This window comes from Labeo rohita, chromosome 14, assembly GCF_022985175.1.
Source record: "Labeo rohita strain BAU-BD-2019 chromosome 14, IGBB_LRoh.1.0, whole genome shotgun sequence".
NCBI classification, from domain to species: domain Eukaryota; kingdom Metazoa; phylum Chordata; class Actinopteri; order Cypriniformes; family Cyprinidae; genus Labeo; species Labeo rohita.
The window spans coordinates 16650940-16668329 of record NC_066882.1 but is presented as its reverse complement, the minus strand read 5'-3'; the positions used below and the strand labels follow the sequence as shown (position 1 = coordinate 16668329).

The 17390-nt window shown below is 35.6% G+C and overlaps 2 protein-coding genes across 3 annotated transcripts; both read right to left on the bottom strand.

Moving 5' to 3' along the window:
• Window positions 1–568: 568 nt before the first annotated feature.
• nocta (nocturnin a) lies at window positions 569–10519 on the bottom strand. Its single transcript, XM_051127442.1, has 3 exons — window positions 9895–10519; window positions 3442–3708; window positions 569–1874 (listed from the first exon to the last, which is right to left on the bottom strand). Exons 1-3 carry the CDS (start codon window positions 10094–10096, stop codon window positions 994–996), a joined length of 1350 nt encoding a protein of 449 aa, XP_050983399.1. The 5' UTR covers window positions 10097–10519; the 3' UTR covers window positions 569–993.
• Window positions 10520–11272: 753 nt separating this feature from the next.
• c1qtnf2 (C1q and TNF related 2) lies at window positions 11273–17376 on the bottom strand. Of its 2 annotated transcripts, none has more exons than XM_051127439.1 (3): window positions 17117–17376; window positions 16605–16920; window positions 11273–13474 (listed from the first exon to the last, which is right to left on the bottom strand). In XM_051127439.1, the coding sequence occupies exons 1-3, from the start codon at window positions 17222–17224 to the stop codon at window positions 12843–12845; spliced, it is 1056 nt and encodes a 351-aa protein (XP_050983396.1). In that variant the 5' UTR covers window positions 17225–17376; the 3' UTR covers window positions 11273–12842. The 2 variants fall into 2 exon arrangements, with proteins under 2 accessions (XP_050983396.1, XP_050983397.1); XM_051127440.1 differs by having other exon boundaries at window positions 16605–16864; window positions 17117–17250.
• Window positions 17377–17390: the final 14 nt, after the last annotated feature.

Genomic DNA, 17390 nt, shown 5'->3' with positions numbered 1-17390 from the left:
TTTAAGGGCATCAGACTACAGCTGGCGCTATAACAGTCATAACTGTTAAAAAACCATGAAGTTTCTATGGTAAATTATCTAGTTTTAAAAAATTGCTTTAGGTGGTTACAAGCTTGTTAAATAATGTCTTTTTTCATATGTGCTTAAATGCCTTAAAGCGCATGAACTGTGGTAATTGCTGCTTGCACCTATATGTATTTTGGGGTTTTTTGCACATAAAGTATTGTCATAGCTTCATAAAACTAAGGCTGAACCACTGATGTCACATGGACTATTTTAACAAAGTTCTTACTACCTTTCAGGGCCTTGAACGTTGCAGTTGTGCTGCTGTGTATGCAGGGTCAGAAAGCTCTCAGATTTCTTTAAAAATATATTCATTTGTTTTCTGAAGGTGAACGAAAGTCTTACAGGTTTGGAACGACATGAGGGTGAGTAATTAATGACAGAATTTTAATTTTAGGTGAACTATCCCTGTCATCTTGAATTGCATGGAGTGAAGCTTGTTATCATGTTAACGTGGGAATGTGTAATACATTACACTTAGTCATTAAAGAAAGAGACCACACAATTTAAATACAATATTATGTATTTGGATTACTGGTCAATGGCAAACATATCAATGATTACAGTGTTACTAAAAGTAAAGAGTACAGTCATTATAAATATAAACATCTTTCCACTTGTGGAACCTTTCAGCTGAGAATGTGCATCTTCCTGAGATCATCCTTTAAGCACTTAATAAATTACAATATATTGCACAACCTCTGTTTAACAAACAACAAGAGCATAATAATTAATCTCCATCAAGGAAAATAATAAGCACAGAGGTGCATTAAGACCTACATCAGCAGGTAAAAATAAGGTTTATGTGAGTAAGATAAATTACATTCTTCGCAGTCTTTGCATTCTCACATTCAGACGTACAAGCACACATGCTCTAGGAATGTCCTAAGCCGCTCTGGATCCCTATTGGACAGCACTAATGATTGATAGCTACATGAGCCTATGAGGCTGCTGACTAAAACTTAGGTCACACACCAGTGACAGATGATCAGAGGGATAATGATATGACGGAAGCCGGTCCGGCCCGATCTGCTCTTCGCTCGGTATCCTCAGCACGGCATCAACCTGGAAAGCTCTTTCCGAGTACCAAATGTAATCCAACGTGGAGCGGCTCTCTCCGCTGGGACGGATCTTCCAGCTGGTGTAGAGCGGCTCTGTGTTCCCGTCCTCGCTCAGACACTTGTAAGCACTTTCTAACCCCAGCGGAGAAGTCATAAATCGCCTATACACTTCCTCACTTGGCTCCGCATTAAAATCCCCACATACCACCAGCGGAATACCCTCTTCCCCATCCCTAGTCCGGTTTTCAACATCAATCTCCAAGTGCGACTGTGTGGTTAGGTCACAGAGCTGCTGGAGGAGGTGAGCCCCCTGTGCGCTACGAAACGCCTCCCAGCCGCTACGTGCTTTCAGATGCGTTACTGCCACGGAGAAGATTCGACCTGTGAGCCTGCAGCGAAGCGTAGCCACGATGGCCACCTGGTTGGTTTTAAGCATCATGGCGGAGAGTCTGAGGTGAGCGGTGTGGAGCAGCTGGAAGCGACGGCGGTTGAAGAACAGAGCGCAGCCGTCGGGACCGTTGTTATTGTGAACGTCTAGGCACGGGGAGCATGGCTTGGGGCAGAAGCTGCTCTGGTAGCCTAAACTGGCGAGCACAGGCTGGAAGGTGTCAAAGTAGTGGTCCACCTCCTGTAGACACAACACATCTGGCCTGTAAGTAAGGATCTCTTCCAGTATGAGATACTTCCTCTCAGACCAGTTCAACGCTTCCATCGGGCAGCGCACAAAACCGTCCTTGCCTTCGCCCAGAGCTGCAGATACACAACAATGAAGAACATTTATATGTCACGTTGTGAGCACAATATGGTAGCACTGCAGTTATAAAAGTGTCTTCAGTTCTAGATTAAGAAAATAATTAAACTGGGGGCTGGAAGTGAGTGCTGGGACAGCCTTATAAATTTTGAAAAATAAAAAGAATTTTACAAAATGTAAAGACCAACATAATTGGTTAGCTTCAAATGTATATTAGATATGATTATGGCAATAATTGTAAAATGATGACCAAATTTGACTTTACATTCTTTATGAACACTGTCAAGAATGGTGTTATTTTATGTATTAAAGTATTTTGCCATTCAAATGTACACTGCCATTCAAAAGTTTAATGTTTTTTAAAGAAGTCTTTTCTGCTTATCAAGGCTGCATTTGTTTGATTAAAAATACAGAAAAAACTATTAAAATGTAATTTATTCCTGTGATGCAAAGCTGAATTTTCTGCAGGATCAAATTCAAACATGCTGATTTATTATCAATGTTGGAAACAGTTGTGCTGCTTAATATTTTTTTGGAACCTGTGATACTTTTTTTCAGCATTCTTTGATGACTGAGGAGTTAAAAAGAACAGCATTTATTCTAAATAGAAATCTTTTCTAACAATGTAAGTCTTTACAATCACTTTTTATCAATTTAACTCATCCTTGCTGAATAAAAGTATTCATTTCTTTTAAATAAATAAAGAAAGAAAACATTTACTGACCCCAAACTTTGAACGGTAGTATATATTGTTACAAAAGATTTCTATTTTAAATAAATGCTGTTCTGTTTAATGTTTTATTCATCAAAGAATCCTGAAAGAAAAGCAGCACAACTGTTTTCAACACTGATAATAAATCAGCAAATTAGAATAATTTCTGAAGGATCATGTGACACTAAAGACCGGAGTAACCATGCTGAAAATTCAGCTTTGATCACAGGAATAAATAATATTTAAAATGTATTTAAAATAAAAACAACTATATGCAGAAAATATTTCATAATATTACTGTTTTTACTTGGTAAGCCTAAGAGACTAATGTCTAAAACATTAAAAACATTGTACAGACCTCAAACTTTTGAACAATTATTGATATTAATGTATTTAATGCTTTTTTGGTAACGTTTTTTTTTTTTCAATACTTTCAGATAGTATTTTAATAATTTGCTTTAGCTTTAGTACAGTGGCATAATAACAGTATATTATTTACTTATAGAAAACAATATCATGCTTATTTGAGTCTTTACACATGCAAATATATAGCTGCCTTTATATTTTTTAGACATTAAAAAGTATAAAACCTGTGGTTGAAAGGGATAGTTCAGGCAAAAATGAAAATTCTGTCATTAATTACTTACCCTCATGTCATTCCAAACCCTCTCTCAAACCCAAGTTCTTGGATTTCATCAAAAATATCATAATTTGTGTTCTGAAACAAAGGTCTTGCGGGTTTGGAACGACATGAGGGTAATTAATGACAGAATTTAAATTTTTTGGATGAACTACAGATGATTCATTAATCATCTATGAATCAAATGCGTGACATGAGCAGACAGACTTTGTACCTTGTGCTAAGATGTTCCACTGCATGATTCGGATGGATGCGTTCTGCAGTGAGCAGGCTCTGGTCATCATAAAGTCTCGGTGCAATCGAGGAGGCCGGTTCCTCAAAACCTCCTCGCATTCACGCAACAGCGCGTCCGGGTCAGCCTGCTCATATTCGTAGTCGTCAGCATCCACATGTGGGTCTGCCAGCGCAGCACTGCTCAGAGTCTGGGCCAAAGTACTGAAGAGTCTACTGCTGCTGCTGCTGCTACTGCCCATCTGACACACTACACACAAACACACACACACATCACAAAAAACGTTATACACACTCTGGCATAGTTGTAGAAGTTTTTAGAAACTTTACAGATTCATAAGTGTTTATTAAAGGATCAGTTCACTTCCAGAGAAAAAAATTCCAGATAATTTACTCACCCCCATGTCATCCAAGATGTCTTTAATTAAGGTTTTTGAGGAAAACATTCCAGGATTTTTCTCCATATAGTAGACTTCAGTGGTGGCCAATAGGATGAAGGTCCAAACTGTAGTTTCAATGCATCTTAAAGGGCTCTACACGATCCCAGCCGAGAAATACGGGTCTTATCTAGTGAAACATGTAGAGCCCTTTGAAGCTGCATTTAAACTGCAATTTGGACCTTCAACCTGTTGGCTCCCATTGAAGTCCACTATATGAAAAAAAAAAACCCTAGAATGATTTCCTCAAAAACCTTAATTTCTTTTCGACTGAAAAAAAAAAGACATCTTGCATGACATGGGGGTGAGTAAATTATCAGGATTTTTTTATTCTGGAAGTTAACTAATAAGTATAGTAAAATAGGATTAATTATACGAGGACATAAATGCTGCATGTAAAATACAATACAAATAGTTTTACATGACATACAGCATGTTGCTCACTTGTAGTACACAGTATGTGAAAGACGACACAACATACTTTATACAAAACAAACAGCAGCCTCTGAAGATATAAATAGTAGCAATGCAGTACACTGTGTATGAAAATATACACAGTAGCATGACAGCACATGGTAGCTATTTAAAGTGCAGATGCATTAGGTCTAAGTACTGTATGTTGTTGTTCAGAATGTGTATTACTAAAAAAGGAAAACTAGCAACACCATTATTTGGTTATTGTTTGATACCTCACAGTGTATTGATCAAGTGTTAAAAAGTACAACTCATTTCAAAGTACTGTTAAGGGATGTGTCTCTGATGCCTCAGCATCTGTCTGAGCTTGTTTTGTTTCTTAAGAAGAGGTTTAACCAGGTATGACTCACCTGTTAACATTCTTGCATTTTTTGTGTGCATGTTTCCTGGCAGGTATAACTTTACAGACAATATTTCATTAGCCTCTCAAACCTTGATGGAGACTTTTCTATGCTAGTTTAAAGCTATGTAAATTATTTATCATGTTAACAGATAATGGATTAACTGCAGACTTGAAAACTGCTGTGTACTGTCTGTCCTGACAACTCAGACACATTATCAAGAACAAACAGTGCTTCAGGAAACATTAATCTCCTTGTGGAAACAGGATCCTTTAATTAGAGCTGTTTGCAGAATCACCATTACCATTTACTTAGTATATATAACCCTTATACTTACTTGTCCAAGACAAACTTTATCTATTACTTTTCTAAGCAGCTCTCAAATCACAAAACATACAATTTTCACCTAGCAGACAATAATAAAAAAAAAAAAAATCTCATGCCGTTGAGGACGTGTCCTTTTCCCATGTAACCACTTAGGTAAACGCCCAGAATACTCTAGCAACTGCACAAGCATACATTAAAAAACATTATATTAAACAACCACTGAGCAGCTATTTTAAATTTTAAAACTATTTCACAGTATTACTGTTTTTACTGTATTTTGATCAAATAAATGCAGCCTTGGTGAGCATGTCTTTTACAGACATTGAAAAAACAAATCATTTGAACGTTAGTATAACTAAATGTAAATAAAATGTACATTTAAACAACCACACAATCAGAGTAATTCTGATCATTTAAATTTTGACTTAAATGTTTATGCCTTTGATTGATTAATCTTACGCATATCATCTGATTCCATCTTGTTCCACCTCTGTCGTCTCCTTTACCACCTCAAGAATAGTACATTCATCCAATACATCCAAGAACTCCTCATCCAGCCTCTCTCTCTGTATGTGTTTGGTTATGTCTTTGTCAAGTTGAAAAAGCAGAATTTTCGTACTATTTATAACTGACAAGTTAAGATTTTCCAAGTCAAGTGCTGAATACTCAGAGCTGCTTATGGGTAAGTGTGGTTATTCCTTAGTAATCATTTATGCCACACAGAACCTAAACAATTTAAACCAACCGGTTCAGTTTTATACGTCACATGCAACTCTTGTGTCGGCATCATCATCATATTTGTCATCCTATGTAAATTCAAACTCACCTTCTCTAGACATCAACTGTAACTGACTATATTACTATTCAAGGTCTCTGTTCAGGTCACTTTCTTAGACATTTAGGTTTAATATTTATCTAAAAATACCTCTAACTATATCCTTTTCCACTGTATGTCTCTGATGTAGGTGAACCGAAGGCACAATCCTCTTCTCTTTGACTTTGAGGGAGTCCAGGACTAATCCAGTGCTGATCCAGTGTCTGGTCAGTGGTTTAGTGTACGATAGACACAGAGAGCACTAGCATCCACCCATTGAGCTCTTACGCTTTCGTATGTGAAGATTCTGGGGGCTTTAGATGTGAAGAGTGTGTGTATCTGTGTGCGTGTTTCTACACAAAGGGGTTCCTGAATGAACCAGTGTGTTTGTGCTTCCCCTGTCATTTATTCCGAACAATGACTCATTTGAAAAATCATGCGAGGGGCCTGATGCATGCCTGCACATACGTTTGGACACACACAATCATGCACAATGAAGAGAACACTTCAGCTCTAATTTAATATATGGTTCGAGGAAGACAGTGTGCCTGGAATTAGTCTGGAATGTAATAAGCTCACAATTTTTAACTCTTTACAATAAGGTTAAAATTTGTTAACATTAGTTCATTCAGTATTATGGAAGCCTGTTTCCGCCACTGAATAAAAAATTAAAAAAGGTAATTGCGACTTTTCATCTCACAATTTGGACTTTTTTTCCTCACAATTGTGATATATAAACTTGGCATTCTGAAAAATGAGGTCAGAATTGTGTAATATAAACTCACAACTGTGAGTTATAAAGTCAAAATTGTGAGTCAGATTATAAAGTCAGAAGTTGAACTTGCAATTCAGGTGCTATCTCACGACCAATTTGTACGCATTTTACGAGTTGGCTAATTTGTACAAATTTGTACAACGTCACTTGTACAATTTTGTATGATTTGTCTAGAACTTATGTACGAATTGCCATGAGATTGGGTTTGCTATTCTGACTTTATAACTTGCAATTGTGAGTTTATCAGGCAATTCTGAGAAACAAAGTCACAATTGCATGATATAAACTTGCAATTTTGAGTTTATAAAGTCAGAATAGTGAGACGTAAACTGTTTTTCCTCTCAAAGTTGGACTTGTATAACTTGCAATAACTTGCAATTCCAACACTATCTCACGACCAATTCGTATGTATTTTACGAGGTAGCTAATTTGTACGACCTCACCTGTACGTTTTTGTACGATTTGTCTAGACACCAGTGACATGTAGGTTTAGAGGAGAAGTAAGTGGTAGGTCATTTGTACGAATTCATACGAATTGGAAAACTTTGTAAAATATGTACGATGTAGCAAAAATCATACAAATTAGCCACCTTGTAAAATATGTATGAATTGCCATGAGATCAGGATGGCAATTCTGACTTTATAACTCACAATTGCGAGTATATATCACGCAATTCTGAGAAATAAAGGCAGAATTGTGAGTTTATATCTCACAATTCCAACGCTATTTCACAACACATTCGTACGTATTTTATGAGGTGGCTAATTCGTACAACTTCACTTGTATGATTTTGTACCTCAGTGACGGAAAGGTTTAGGGGCAGGTCATTCCTACATATTCATACAAATTGGGGAACTCATAAAATACGTACGTTGTAGCACCTTGTAATTATAAAGAGTTATTGCGAGTTATAAAGTCAGAATTGCGAGACATAAGCTGTTTCAGACTTTATAACTCGCAATTGTGAGTTTATATCTCGCAATTCCAACACTATCTCAGAACTAATTTGTACGTATTTTATGAGGTGGCTAATTTGTACGACCTCACTCGTACAATTTTGTTCGATTTGTTGAAGAGACCCCAGTGAAGGGTAGGTTTAGAGGCGGGGTTAGTGGTAGGTCATTTGTATGAATTCATATGAATTGGGAAATTCATAAAATATGTATGATGTAGCAAAAATTGTACAAATTCGTACAAATTTACAAATTTGTTTATATTGCGCCATTCAGACTTCTTGCAATTGCATCTTGCAATTTTGCATTAATAACTAAAGAACTACTGTAAAATGATCTTTAGTTATTTAAAAAAAAACAAAAAAAAAAACTATCACCTAAAACCAACCAACCAACAAACAAATAAATGATCAATTTTGGAGCATGAGATTACAAAGACTTATTACACAACTGATGCACATCGCTGAACTCCTAAAGCTCTAAAATTTACCATGAAGCAAAATTTATGTTTGCCTGTTCTGCACAGTGACTTGTATGCATACTTCAATCTGGTAATGTAACATTAGGCTTGGTAAAAATATTGCGTGAGAGTTAGTGACCAAATAATACAAAGCTATTCTCTGATTAAAAGAACTAATGACAACCTCATTAGGTGATGATGATGCACACCAACTACAACCTGCAAACTATGTCTAAATGACATGAATGATGAAGACATAATGAGAAGCTACACCTTGAACCAAGGGCGTAATTAACATAAATATTAAGGAAGACATGTCCACACCCCATTATTCATTTAGTAGTTAATTATTATGGATTTTTAGTGCAAAGTTTTACCTTTGGAGCAGGTCAATATAAACACTTGGTTACATCTTTACTTTGAATAAACATTTGCAGGCATTTACTAGTGTTTACAGTGTCTATCCTATTATTAATACAAATTTTACCAGTTACAGTCAGCAAAATACTATTCCCTAGAACTACTTTTACTTGCTTATTCAGTCTAACTTACATAACGCCAGTGTTGCCAGACCTTGTTCTGCTCCAGATCAAATTTCTTACACAAGAGCAGTCCTGCCGGGGGGATTTGTTCACACAGAGCTGGAATCACTTTCACTGTACAGAGTTTTATCTGTTCGCTGGTTAACAAAAGCTTTTTTGGTCAAAGTATCATGTGCTTGTCCCTTTCCATCTCTTCAGTAGCTGATCACAGGCACATCCGTTCACATTGTGTCTTTTCTATTTAATACTACAAGGCAACTGCACAAATGATGCAGAGGACTAGTTTGATTACTCTAACAAGAGAGAATATCTCACTCAGATAACCTAGAAAAACTCTGTTCAGTTTGGGGATTGAACCATTAGGGGGCTGTTTAAAGGTTGTACTGTTCCCTGACCTTTAGCAGGACTATCAAATTACCTTCAAGGCACACCAGAGAATTGATCTAAGTAGAGGAGAACAAACTAACACAAGCAAACTATATTAAGAAAGACGTAACAAAATTATATATTAAATTAACACTTCCTTCAGAACTGCAACATTTTCTCAAGACAAAATAGTATGAAAATATAAAGACTTTTGCAGTTTGGTTGTTCTTAACTAAATCTAAAACTACTAAAAATCATTTTTGGTAACTGAAATAAAATATAAATGTCAGATTAAAAGCTTAAATTTAAACGAGAAATTATGCCTTTAGCTGAAAGCTGAAATCAAAATAAATTAAAGCTGAATAGAAATGTAAAAGAAAAACTAAAGAATGACAAATGCATGTAACTTAAAAATCTCAAAATAAAGCTAATTCAAAATGAATACTATAATAGTATAAATAATACTAAAATAATACTGCTTTTCAGTGACAGATTTGTTGGAGACAAAAAAAATGAACAAATGCATCTGAGTAAAGATCATAAAATGCCTTTTACATGAAATCAAACTGCAATAATTAGTTTTTTTTTGGTATGGGAAAGTGCAATATGTTTCCACACCTCAAGGGTGTATGACAAAAGTCATCACTTTCCCTCTTACTGTACATGAGTCATCTCTGTTATAGCACGAGGGACACCCTAAGTGATATGATCACAAATCACATTTTATATGATTTATATGACGTGTCTCCTAAGATTATCTTCAATCTTCTCACACTGGGCCACGTAATACACTAAAAATTCAATGTGACTCGCAGGCTGTCTCAAAACGTTGAGCGTCAAAGGCGCATTCCGAGTCAACTGCTGTCTAGGTAGGGAGCTCACTCGGTTTTAGGACACAACCACTGTTCTTAGTAAGGCAAAAGAATGTTATGAAATCTTAAATTACCTTGTAAAGGGCCGAGCAGAACGGGTGATGAGTTTGACCTGGTTGGAGGAGGATGAACAACGCTGCTGTGGCAGTGTCGTGAACTCGGAGGGCTGCTTTTCTTCAGCGGACCGGGTTTCTTTGGATGTGTCCCCAGTGATGAAAAACAGACTGCGGCCAAGTCTCGGTGAAGGAGCGTTGAACAGCGCCGGGCCGGATACATTGTTCTTCTTCGGCTGACAGTCCTTTGAACCGTAGTTTAAAGTGATAAAAGCCAAACTATGGCTTTAAGGAAGAAATAAGTTTACAAAGTTATATGACACTTGTAAAAGGCATTTTGGTCACTACTTTGATATGTTTCGTTGTCTTTTCGCTGTATGGAAAAAATGCCGGTAGAGTGTCATCATATTACAGGGTGACACGTGAACTAAATCTTGATAGGGGAGTTCCGTAGATTATGTTTTCATACACTAACAAAATAGCATCATGTATCAAGTCATTCTCTTTATGAAATACTAAGATTACAGTTAGGATTTCAACATTGTAAACAAATCCAAAACGTATATGGGAAACTACAAAATAGCAACATGTTTTAGCGCGATATTCACCTACAGAACAGTGAATGGTTTAGTCTGACAGTCAAAGGACACCCGTGCTTTTCTGAAGTAAAATCCGGACATTGGGAGGGGCTTGGAGCTACTCCCGCCAATCAAAGTCGAACATTCTAAGACGTATGGAAATTCAGAATATTTCGTCATCATTGACGTACGTTCCATGATTTTCAAACGCACATTCCTTATTTGGTGACATGATTTTCTAGTAATACTCCTGGTGTAAGACGAAATACTCGTAGCCTGTTAGAGACATCAATGGCTGAACAGGCAAAATTACAGCTTAAATAAAGGCATGAAGAAAGACTGTCGTTCTGTTTAAAATATGCACATTTAGAAAGCCTGTGTATATGTATTGATGTTGTATTGGGATATGAGGGACAGATTGCTGTATGATACAAATGTGACCCTGGACCACAAAATCAGTCTTAAGTCGCTGGGGTATATTTGTAGCAATAGCCAAAAATACATTGTATGGGTCAAAATGATTGATTTTTGTTTTATGCCAAAAATCATTAGGATATTAAGTAAAGATCATGTTCCATGAAGATGTTTTGTAAAATTCCTACCGTAAATATATCAAAACTTAATTTTTGACTAGTAATATGCAATGTTAAGAACTCTATTTGGACAACTTTAAAGGTGATTTTACACCCTCAGATTCCAGATTTTCAAATAGTTGTATCTCGCCAAATATTGTTCTATCATAGCAAATGGAACGCTCATTTATTCAGCTTGCAGATGATGTATAAATCTCAGTTTGGAAAAATTTACCCTTATGACTGGTTTTGTGGTCCAGGGTCACAAATAAAGCCTAAGCACAGTATCACTACATAACCTTTGATTATCACATGAGTGATCACATGCTCAATAACTGCTCTACTGTTTGTGTAAATAGTGGTTTTGCTCATGAACCTATATTGATTAGATCATTACAGCAGCATGTTTGGCTGCTATTTTTGCACAAAGTTATAATTCAAAAGAAGGGGGTTACACAAATCTCCAGTGACAGCGTGTTCCAAGACAAGGTCTCCTAAACCTTTGAACCATAGGAGAATACAAGATTAGATGAGGAGAATAGTAAATAAACAATAGAAAAATAAAAAACAGACTTGTAGAAGATCAAAGGTCATGTGGTGACACCATAGTGTCCAACGTGGCTAAAAGTCCCTTTGGGTAAAATGTTTTTCTCATTTTTAGGGGCCCTAGAATGAGGTCAAAGTTGAAAAATACTTGTAGTGAGAAAAATTTATAAGGAATAAATTTGGGTCTTGACAACTCGTTTTTTGTTTGTTTTTTTGATACTTAATAATCTTTTTTTCCCCTTTTTTACAATGTGTAAACACAGGGCTATTGGAAGCCACTGATGAAATACGAAACAAAAAAAGTTAAATTAGGGTCAGAATTGGTCATCATTTTCACTTCATTTGGAGCAGGCTGATCAAAAATGAAATATCCTGTGAAAGTACTAACAATCCAGAATGGATCAACATATAAAATATTTCGTATGAAAATATAAAAATAAAATCTATATCAATTAATTGTGTTTATGTAAAATGCATTTGTTCCATTAAAATATTCAGTTTTATTCTCTATCAAATCTGACAAGCAGTGTTATTTTAGTATTATTTATATATAGTACTATTATGGCTTTTTTTCCTATTTCAAATTGAATATTTACACTACCAGTCAAAAGTTTGAACAGTAAGATTTTTAATGGGTTTTTTTTAAAGAAGTTTCTTCTACTCACCAAGCCTGAATTTATTTGATTCAAACTTTTGCTTTTGTAGCATTATACCCTATACCATTCAAAAGCTTATAGTCAGTATAATTTGTTTTTTTATAATTTTTAATACTTTTATTTAGCAATGATGCTTTAAATTGATCAAAAGTGATGATAAAGACATTTATAACATTACAAAAGATTTCTATTTCAGATAAATGCTGTTCTTCTGAACTTTCTGTTCATCAAAGAAACCTGAAAAAAATTCTACTCAGCTGTTTTCAACATAATAATATAATTTAAACATAATAAATGTTTTTTTAACAGCAAATCAGAATATTAGAATGATTTCTGAAGGATCATGTGACTGGAGTAATGATACTAAAAATTCTGCTTTGAAATTTTAAAACATTCAAACTGAAAATAGTTATTTTAAATAGTACAAATATTTCACAATATTACTGTTTTTGCTGTACTGTACAAATAAATGCAGAAGAGACTTCTTTAAAAACATAAAAAATCTTACTGCTCAAAAACTTTTGCCTGGTAGTGTATATTTTCATACAATTTTTTTGTAAACACAGGTTATTGGGAGCCATTTGATAAAATGTATACAAAACATATCAAAAGTTCAATCAGGATGATCCAGAATTGGTCTTCACCTCATTTGAAGCAGCCTGATCAGCAAAAATGAGAAATCCTGTGAAAATACTGTCAGTCCAGAATGGATCAAAAAACAGTCCGTTTTGCTCTGAATAAAAGATCTGAAGCCAGACCTGATCTCCTTTTTGCAGTCTAAGTATTGTTGATCCTGAGGCCACGTCATAGTTTCCTGTATTGGCGTCAAATGTTTTAATCTTGTACTGGCCATTGTGAACAAGCCCGATGGCCAGATGTTTGTTAGCCAATGTGATGTCATATGTAAAGTAATACACACCAGGAATCACACAGTTAAACTTGCCACTGGTGGCATTGTAATGGCCACCCTCGTTCATTAAAATCCGGTTAAAACGAATAGGTATGCGCTCCTTAGGATAGCTCTTGGTTACCGCTACTGAGAAAGCAGATCGTGCCTCTGCTCCACAGCCGCAGCGTCCAATGGCGCCGGTTTCCCCCACATCTCCCATCTCTCCTTTTATCCCAGCGATTCCAAACACACCAGGTGCCCCTCGCACACCCTTAAGGCCCCTTGGTCCTGCCTTCCCAATAAGTCCTGGGCGTCCTTGAGGTCCATGTTTTCCAGGGTTCCCAGGACGACCCTGCTCACCTGACATTTGAGAAGAAAATTCACAAAAAGTGTCTTTACATTTTTTTTTTTACATTGTCTCTACAGTATGACAAAGCATGGAGGGTTTGCACCTACATCATGATTTGGTCAGTTACCTGTATGCGCGGCCATACTGGTGATACTCGGATGTAAACAACAGTATGGATTGCACAGTTAATGTACTATTGAATTTGTTGTTCTGCTAATTTATGCTGTCTAAACCATGGAAAAAACATGTGGAAGCTGCTAATCATATAGAGAAAGACTCAGTAAGCAGGAAAGGGTGCAATATTTTGACAAACTAAAGTTAATAGGTGGTAAAGATATGTACGAGCAGTTTTAATTAACATATTACCCTAATATTTCATAATAATATAACCTAATATTTCCGGACCTCCCATAAGAATTAAGCATTAACACCCAAAAATACTTGGGGGTCCTCTGGTTTTTCGATAAAACTATAATACTTAAAACATAAAACTAATGAAATTAAAAGATTCGATTGCTGTATTAAATTTAGACCTGCTCACATTAAATCCTATTTTATTTTTACGCGTCTTTACAGCGTTGCGCATGATAACCAATCACACACGACTCTGTTGAGTTTAAAATGCAGTAACCAATCAGAGTCGTTCAGAACAGTCAGTGCTGAAACCTGGAGTTTTGAGACTGAAACTCGCGAATTCACTCATCATAAACAACAAAGTGCAGATGTACGAATTATGTAAGTAAGAGATTAATTTATCATACAGTGAATGAACAGCTTCACTGATTATAAGAAGAGGTGTGAGTGCTTAAACACTAGCTAGAGTCGTTCCTTCACTGCGTGATTCAGTCTAATAAAATTAATCTTCCGAAAATTCAGGTTATGGGGGCAGAAATGTATATTTTTAACATTTAATATAGTTAATCAATATCGCACGAAGAGTGCCATTTTTATTATTATTAATTATTTATTTTTTATTTTTTTATTTTTGCAAAAATAACAAATATGATATTGATTTTATACAGCAGTTCAATAAACTAGAAGTTAACATTAAGAGACTTACATTTTAGACCCCATATTGCCTATTTTTGCTCTATTTCGCAAACAAAAATCATTCCAAACACAGCCACAGCACTGTTTTGCATCTCTAAACAACATTGTTTCGTTCCTGAATGAATCAACCGTTTAAATGATTCGGTTCGATCGCAATGATTCACTAATTACATGTGACTTGCTGACACCTACTGGCGGTTGTAATTCCATTTTTAAACTACTTTTTCATTTTTTTAAAACCATTTCAAATATCAGCATTCAACGTTTTAGGATTAAAATATTACAACATTATTCATGCATTTGTAACTGCAGGTTAAATGCATTCATGTTCTGCATTAAACTGTGGGTAAATACATCTAAATGCCAGTTCAGATGTAGCATTTGTGTTTCCTCTTTATTGATTAATTTTGCTGATAATGATTTTATTTGTGTGGTAACAGCCTAAAATGTCTTATTAAATATAAGAATTTGACACAAAACATAATGCACACTTTCAGAAAACAATGGCTTTATAAAGGTAAAAAACAACAACAAAAAAAGCCCACAAAAGGTAAAAATCACTTTTAAACTTGTTTGAAAATATTAATTTCCTAGGCTAGATATGTAATTCTTCTTTGCTTAGTGATTGTTTGGTACACCTAATTCACTGATCAAAAATAAGCTTTTATCTTAGAATTAGACTTTCTCAATGATAACAAGGACAAGACAAAATATTAATTATATTTATGTAAGGTTTATTTATTTATTATTTTTTAAGGGGGGGGGTGGCGGGGATGAGGGTCTGGTTAGGGGGACCCCCCCCCAAGATCAATTCGAACACTGAAACTGATGACACACCAATCAGAATCTCTGCATCCTAACAATGGAGAGAGGAGAGAGCTGAACATATCGGCACGGGTTTTATATGTACACTTACAGTGCAATTACAGTATATAATACCAGTACATTAGATGATGGAAATTTTGCTAATCTATGTTTACAGTAAACTGTAGCACAGTGTTGTACAGCTTCAAATGTGTGACTGTCAAATTTTATTTGTAACCATTTTTTTATGTGTACTGCATTTTTGCAGAACTGAGAAATGACTGCATAGAGATATAGCTAGTCTTTGTGTCAGGAGACCAAGAAACTGCTAGTACTGTATACTGTAATGAAATACCAAGTTCATATACAATTCTTTGTTATTTGAACTTTTCTAGTGCTTTTCATCTACTGCAAGATTACTTTACAGTAGTAAAATGGAAAAATATTTTTCCCAAAAGTTCAATCCTGAGTTATACATCAGTATCTGTGATTTAGTTTACGTTGTATACTTTAATAGACATTTAGCTGCAAAATTAATGCCTGAATCCTAATAAGAGTTTTTTGTCACAGTATTTTTGAACTCATGAGTGTTCACTGGGCAGGAAAGTCATCTGTGTATTTAAATTGTGTGTAAACAGTTAAGAACACCTGTGATAACTAGATTGAAAAGTTTAGTTTGAAAGACAAATTTATGCTGGCTTTTCTTAAAGTCTTAAAAAACATAAATAATTTGGTCAGTTAGATGTTCTAGATGTTTGCTAAAGTGTTGCTAGTTGGTAATTATGGAATTTTAATAAAACCGCATGTCTTCATTGGTGATACAAGCTCAGAAACACGTATAACCTGTTGAAGTTTTTAATATTGTGTATTGACTTGGTGCCATGATGGATATTGAAATGTTATTTATTTTTCATTTTAAACAGTATAAATGAATACTTAATGGTAATGCAATATTTGTGAACACAACTGTGTATGTCAGACCATAAATTTGCATTACAAACCAGTGTGTTCATAATTAAGACAATACATTAAAATAATATGATAAGACACACCAGTTTGCACAGCTAAAAATATCTAGATGCGAATGACACTGGAAGCAAGAACCATTCAGTTTACAAATGGCCGCGCCCACTCTTACGGGAAAAATAAACAAAATAGAAATAATATATAAATAATAATAATATAAACCAAATAGAAATACAATATATTTTAATACTTATGTTATTACTATATGTTATTTTTCATTAACGGTGTTATAACCGCAGCAGACGTGCTCATATGCTGTACCTTTCTCTCCCTTCTCTCCCCTGTCACCATCCTTCCCATCCTGGCCATCAACACCTGGCATCCCCATCTTGCCTACGTTACCACTGGGACCTGCTGCACCTGGACTCCCTGGAGGACCCTGAGGGCCTGGCAAACTGCAGCTAAGCTGTGATGAATGGATGGTAAAGTTGCGTCCCTTCTTGGACGACTCTACAGTCAGCACAGTGAACAGAGACAGCAGGCAAACAGCCAGCGGTAGCTGATGCATGATGCAGCTGTGCCTGCGAACAGAGCAGATGGGGCCAGATTTTTGTTGTGGGGAATTTCCATGGATTTCCTGTTTGTACATATACAGAGTCATGCACAAAAATAAGCACCATAAATCACATTATATACATGCAGGTAGTGAATAATGCAGGTTGTAGCTTTATATATTAGTAAAGAGTTTTATTTAGGTAGTAAATGTAAGTAACAGACCACAGAACACAATTATACAACACATTTAAAGCATGCATTAGAAAAAAAATCCTCACCAGGGAATAAGATTGGTGTTGCAATGCAAAGTAGAAGTCCAGCAGCTCTTTTGGCAAAGTCAAAAATGGAGAATATAAACAAGATAATGATTCGTTTGTATCTTGCATGTCCCCACAACTTTGCAAGCATCCACCCAGTTTTAACACGGACGTGCTCTGCCAGATAGTTCATCCATGATGTAATTTATAAACTGGGGGAGGGGATTCATTTGAAAACTTGTCAGACTGTTATACTGTAGTTATGCAGCCCACAAATAATAAAATGGCTTTATAT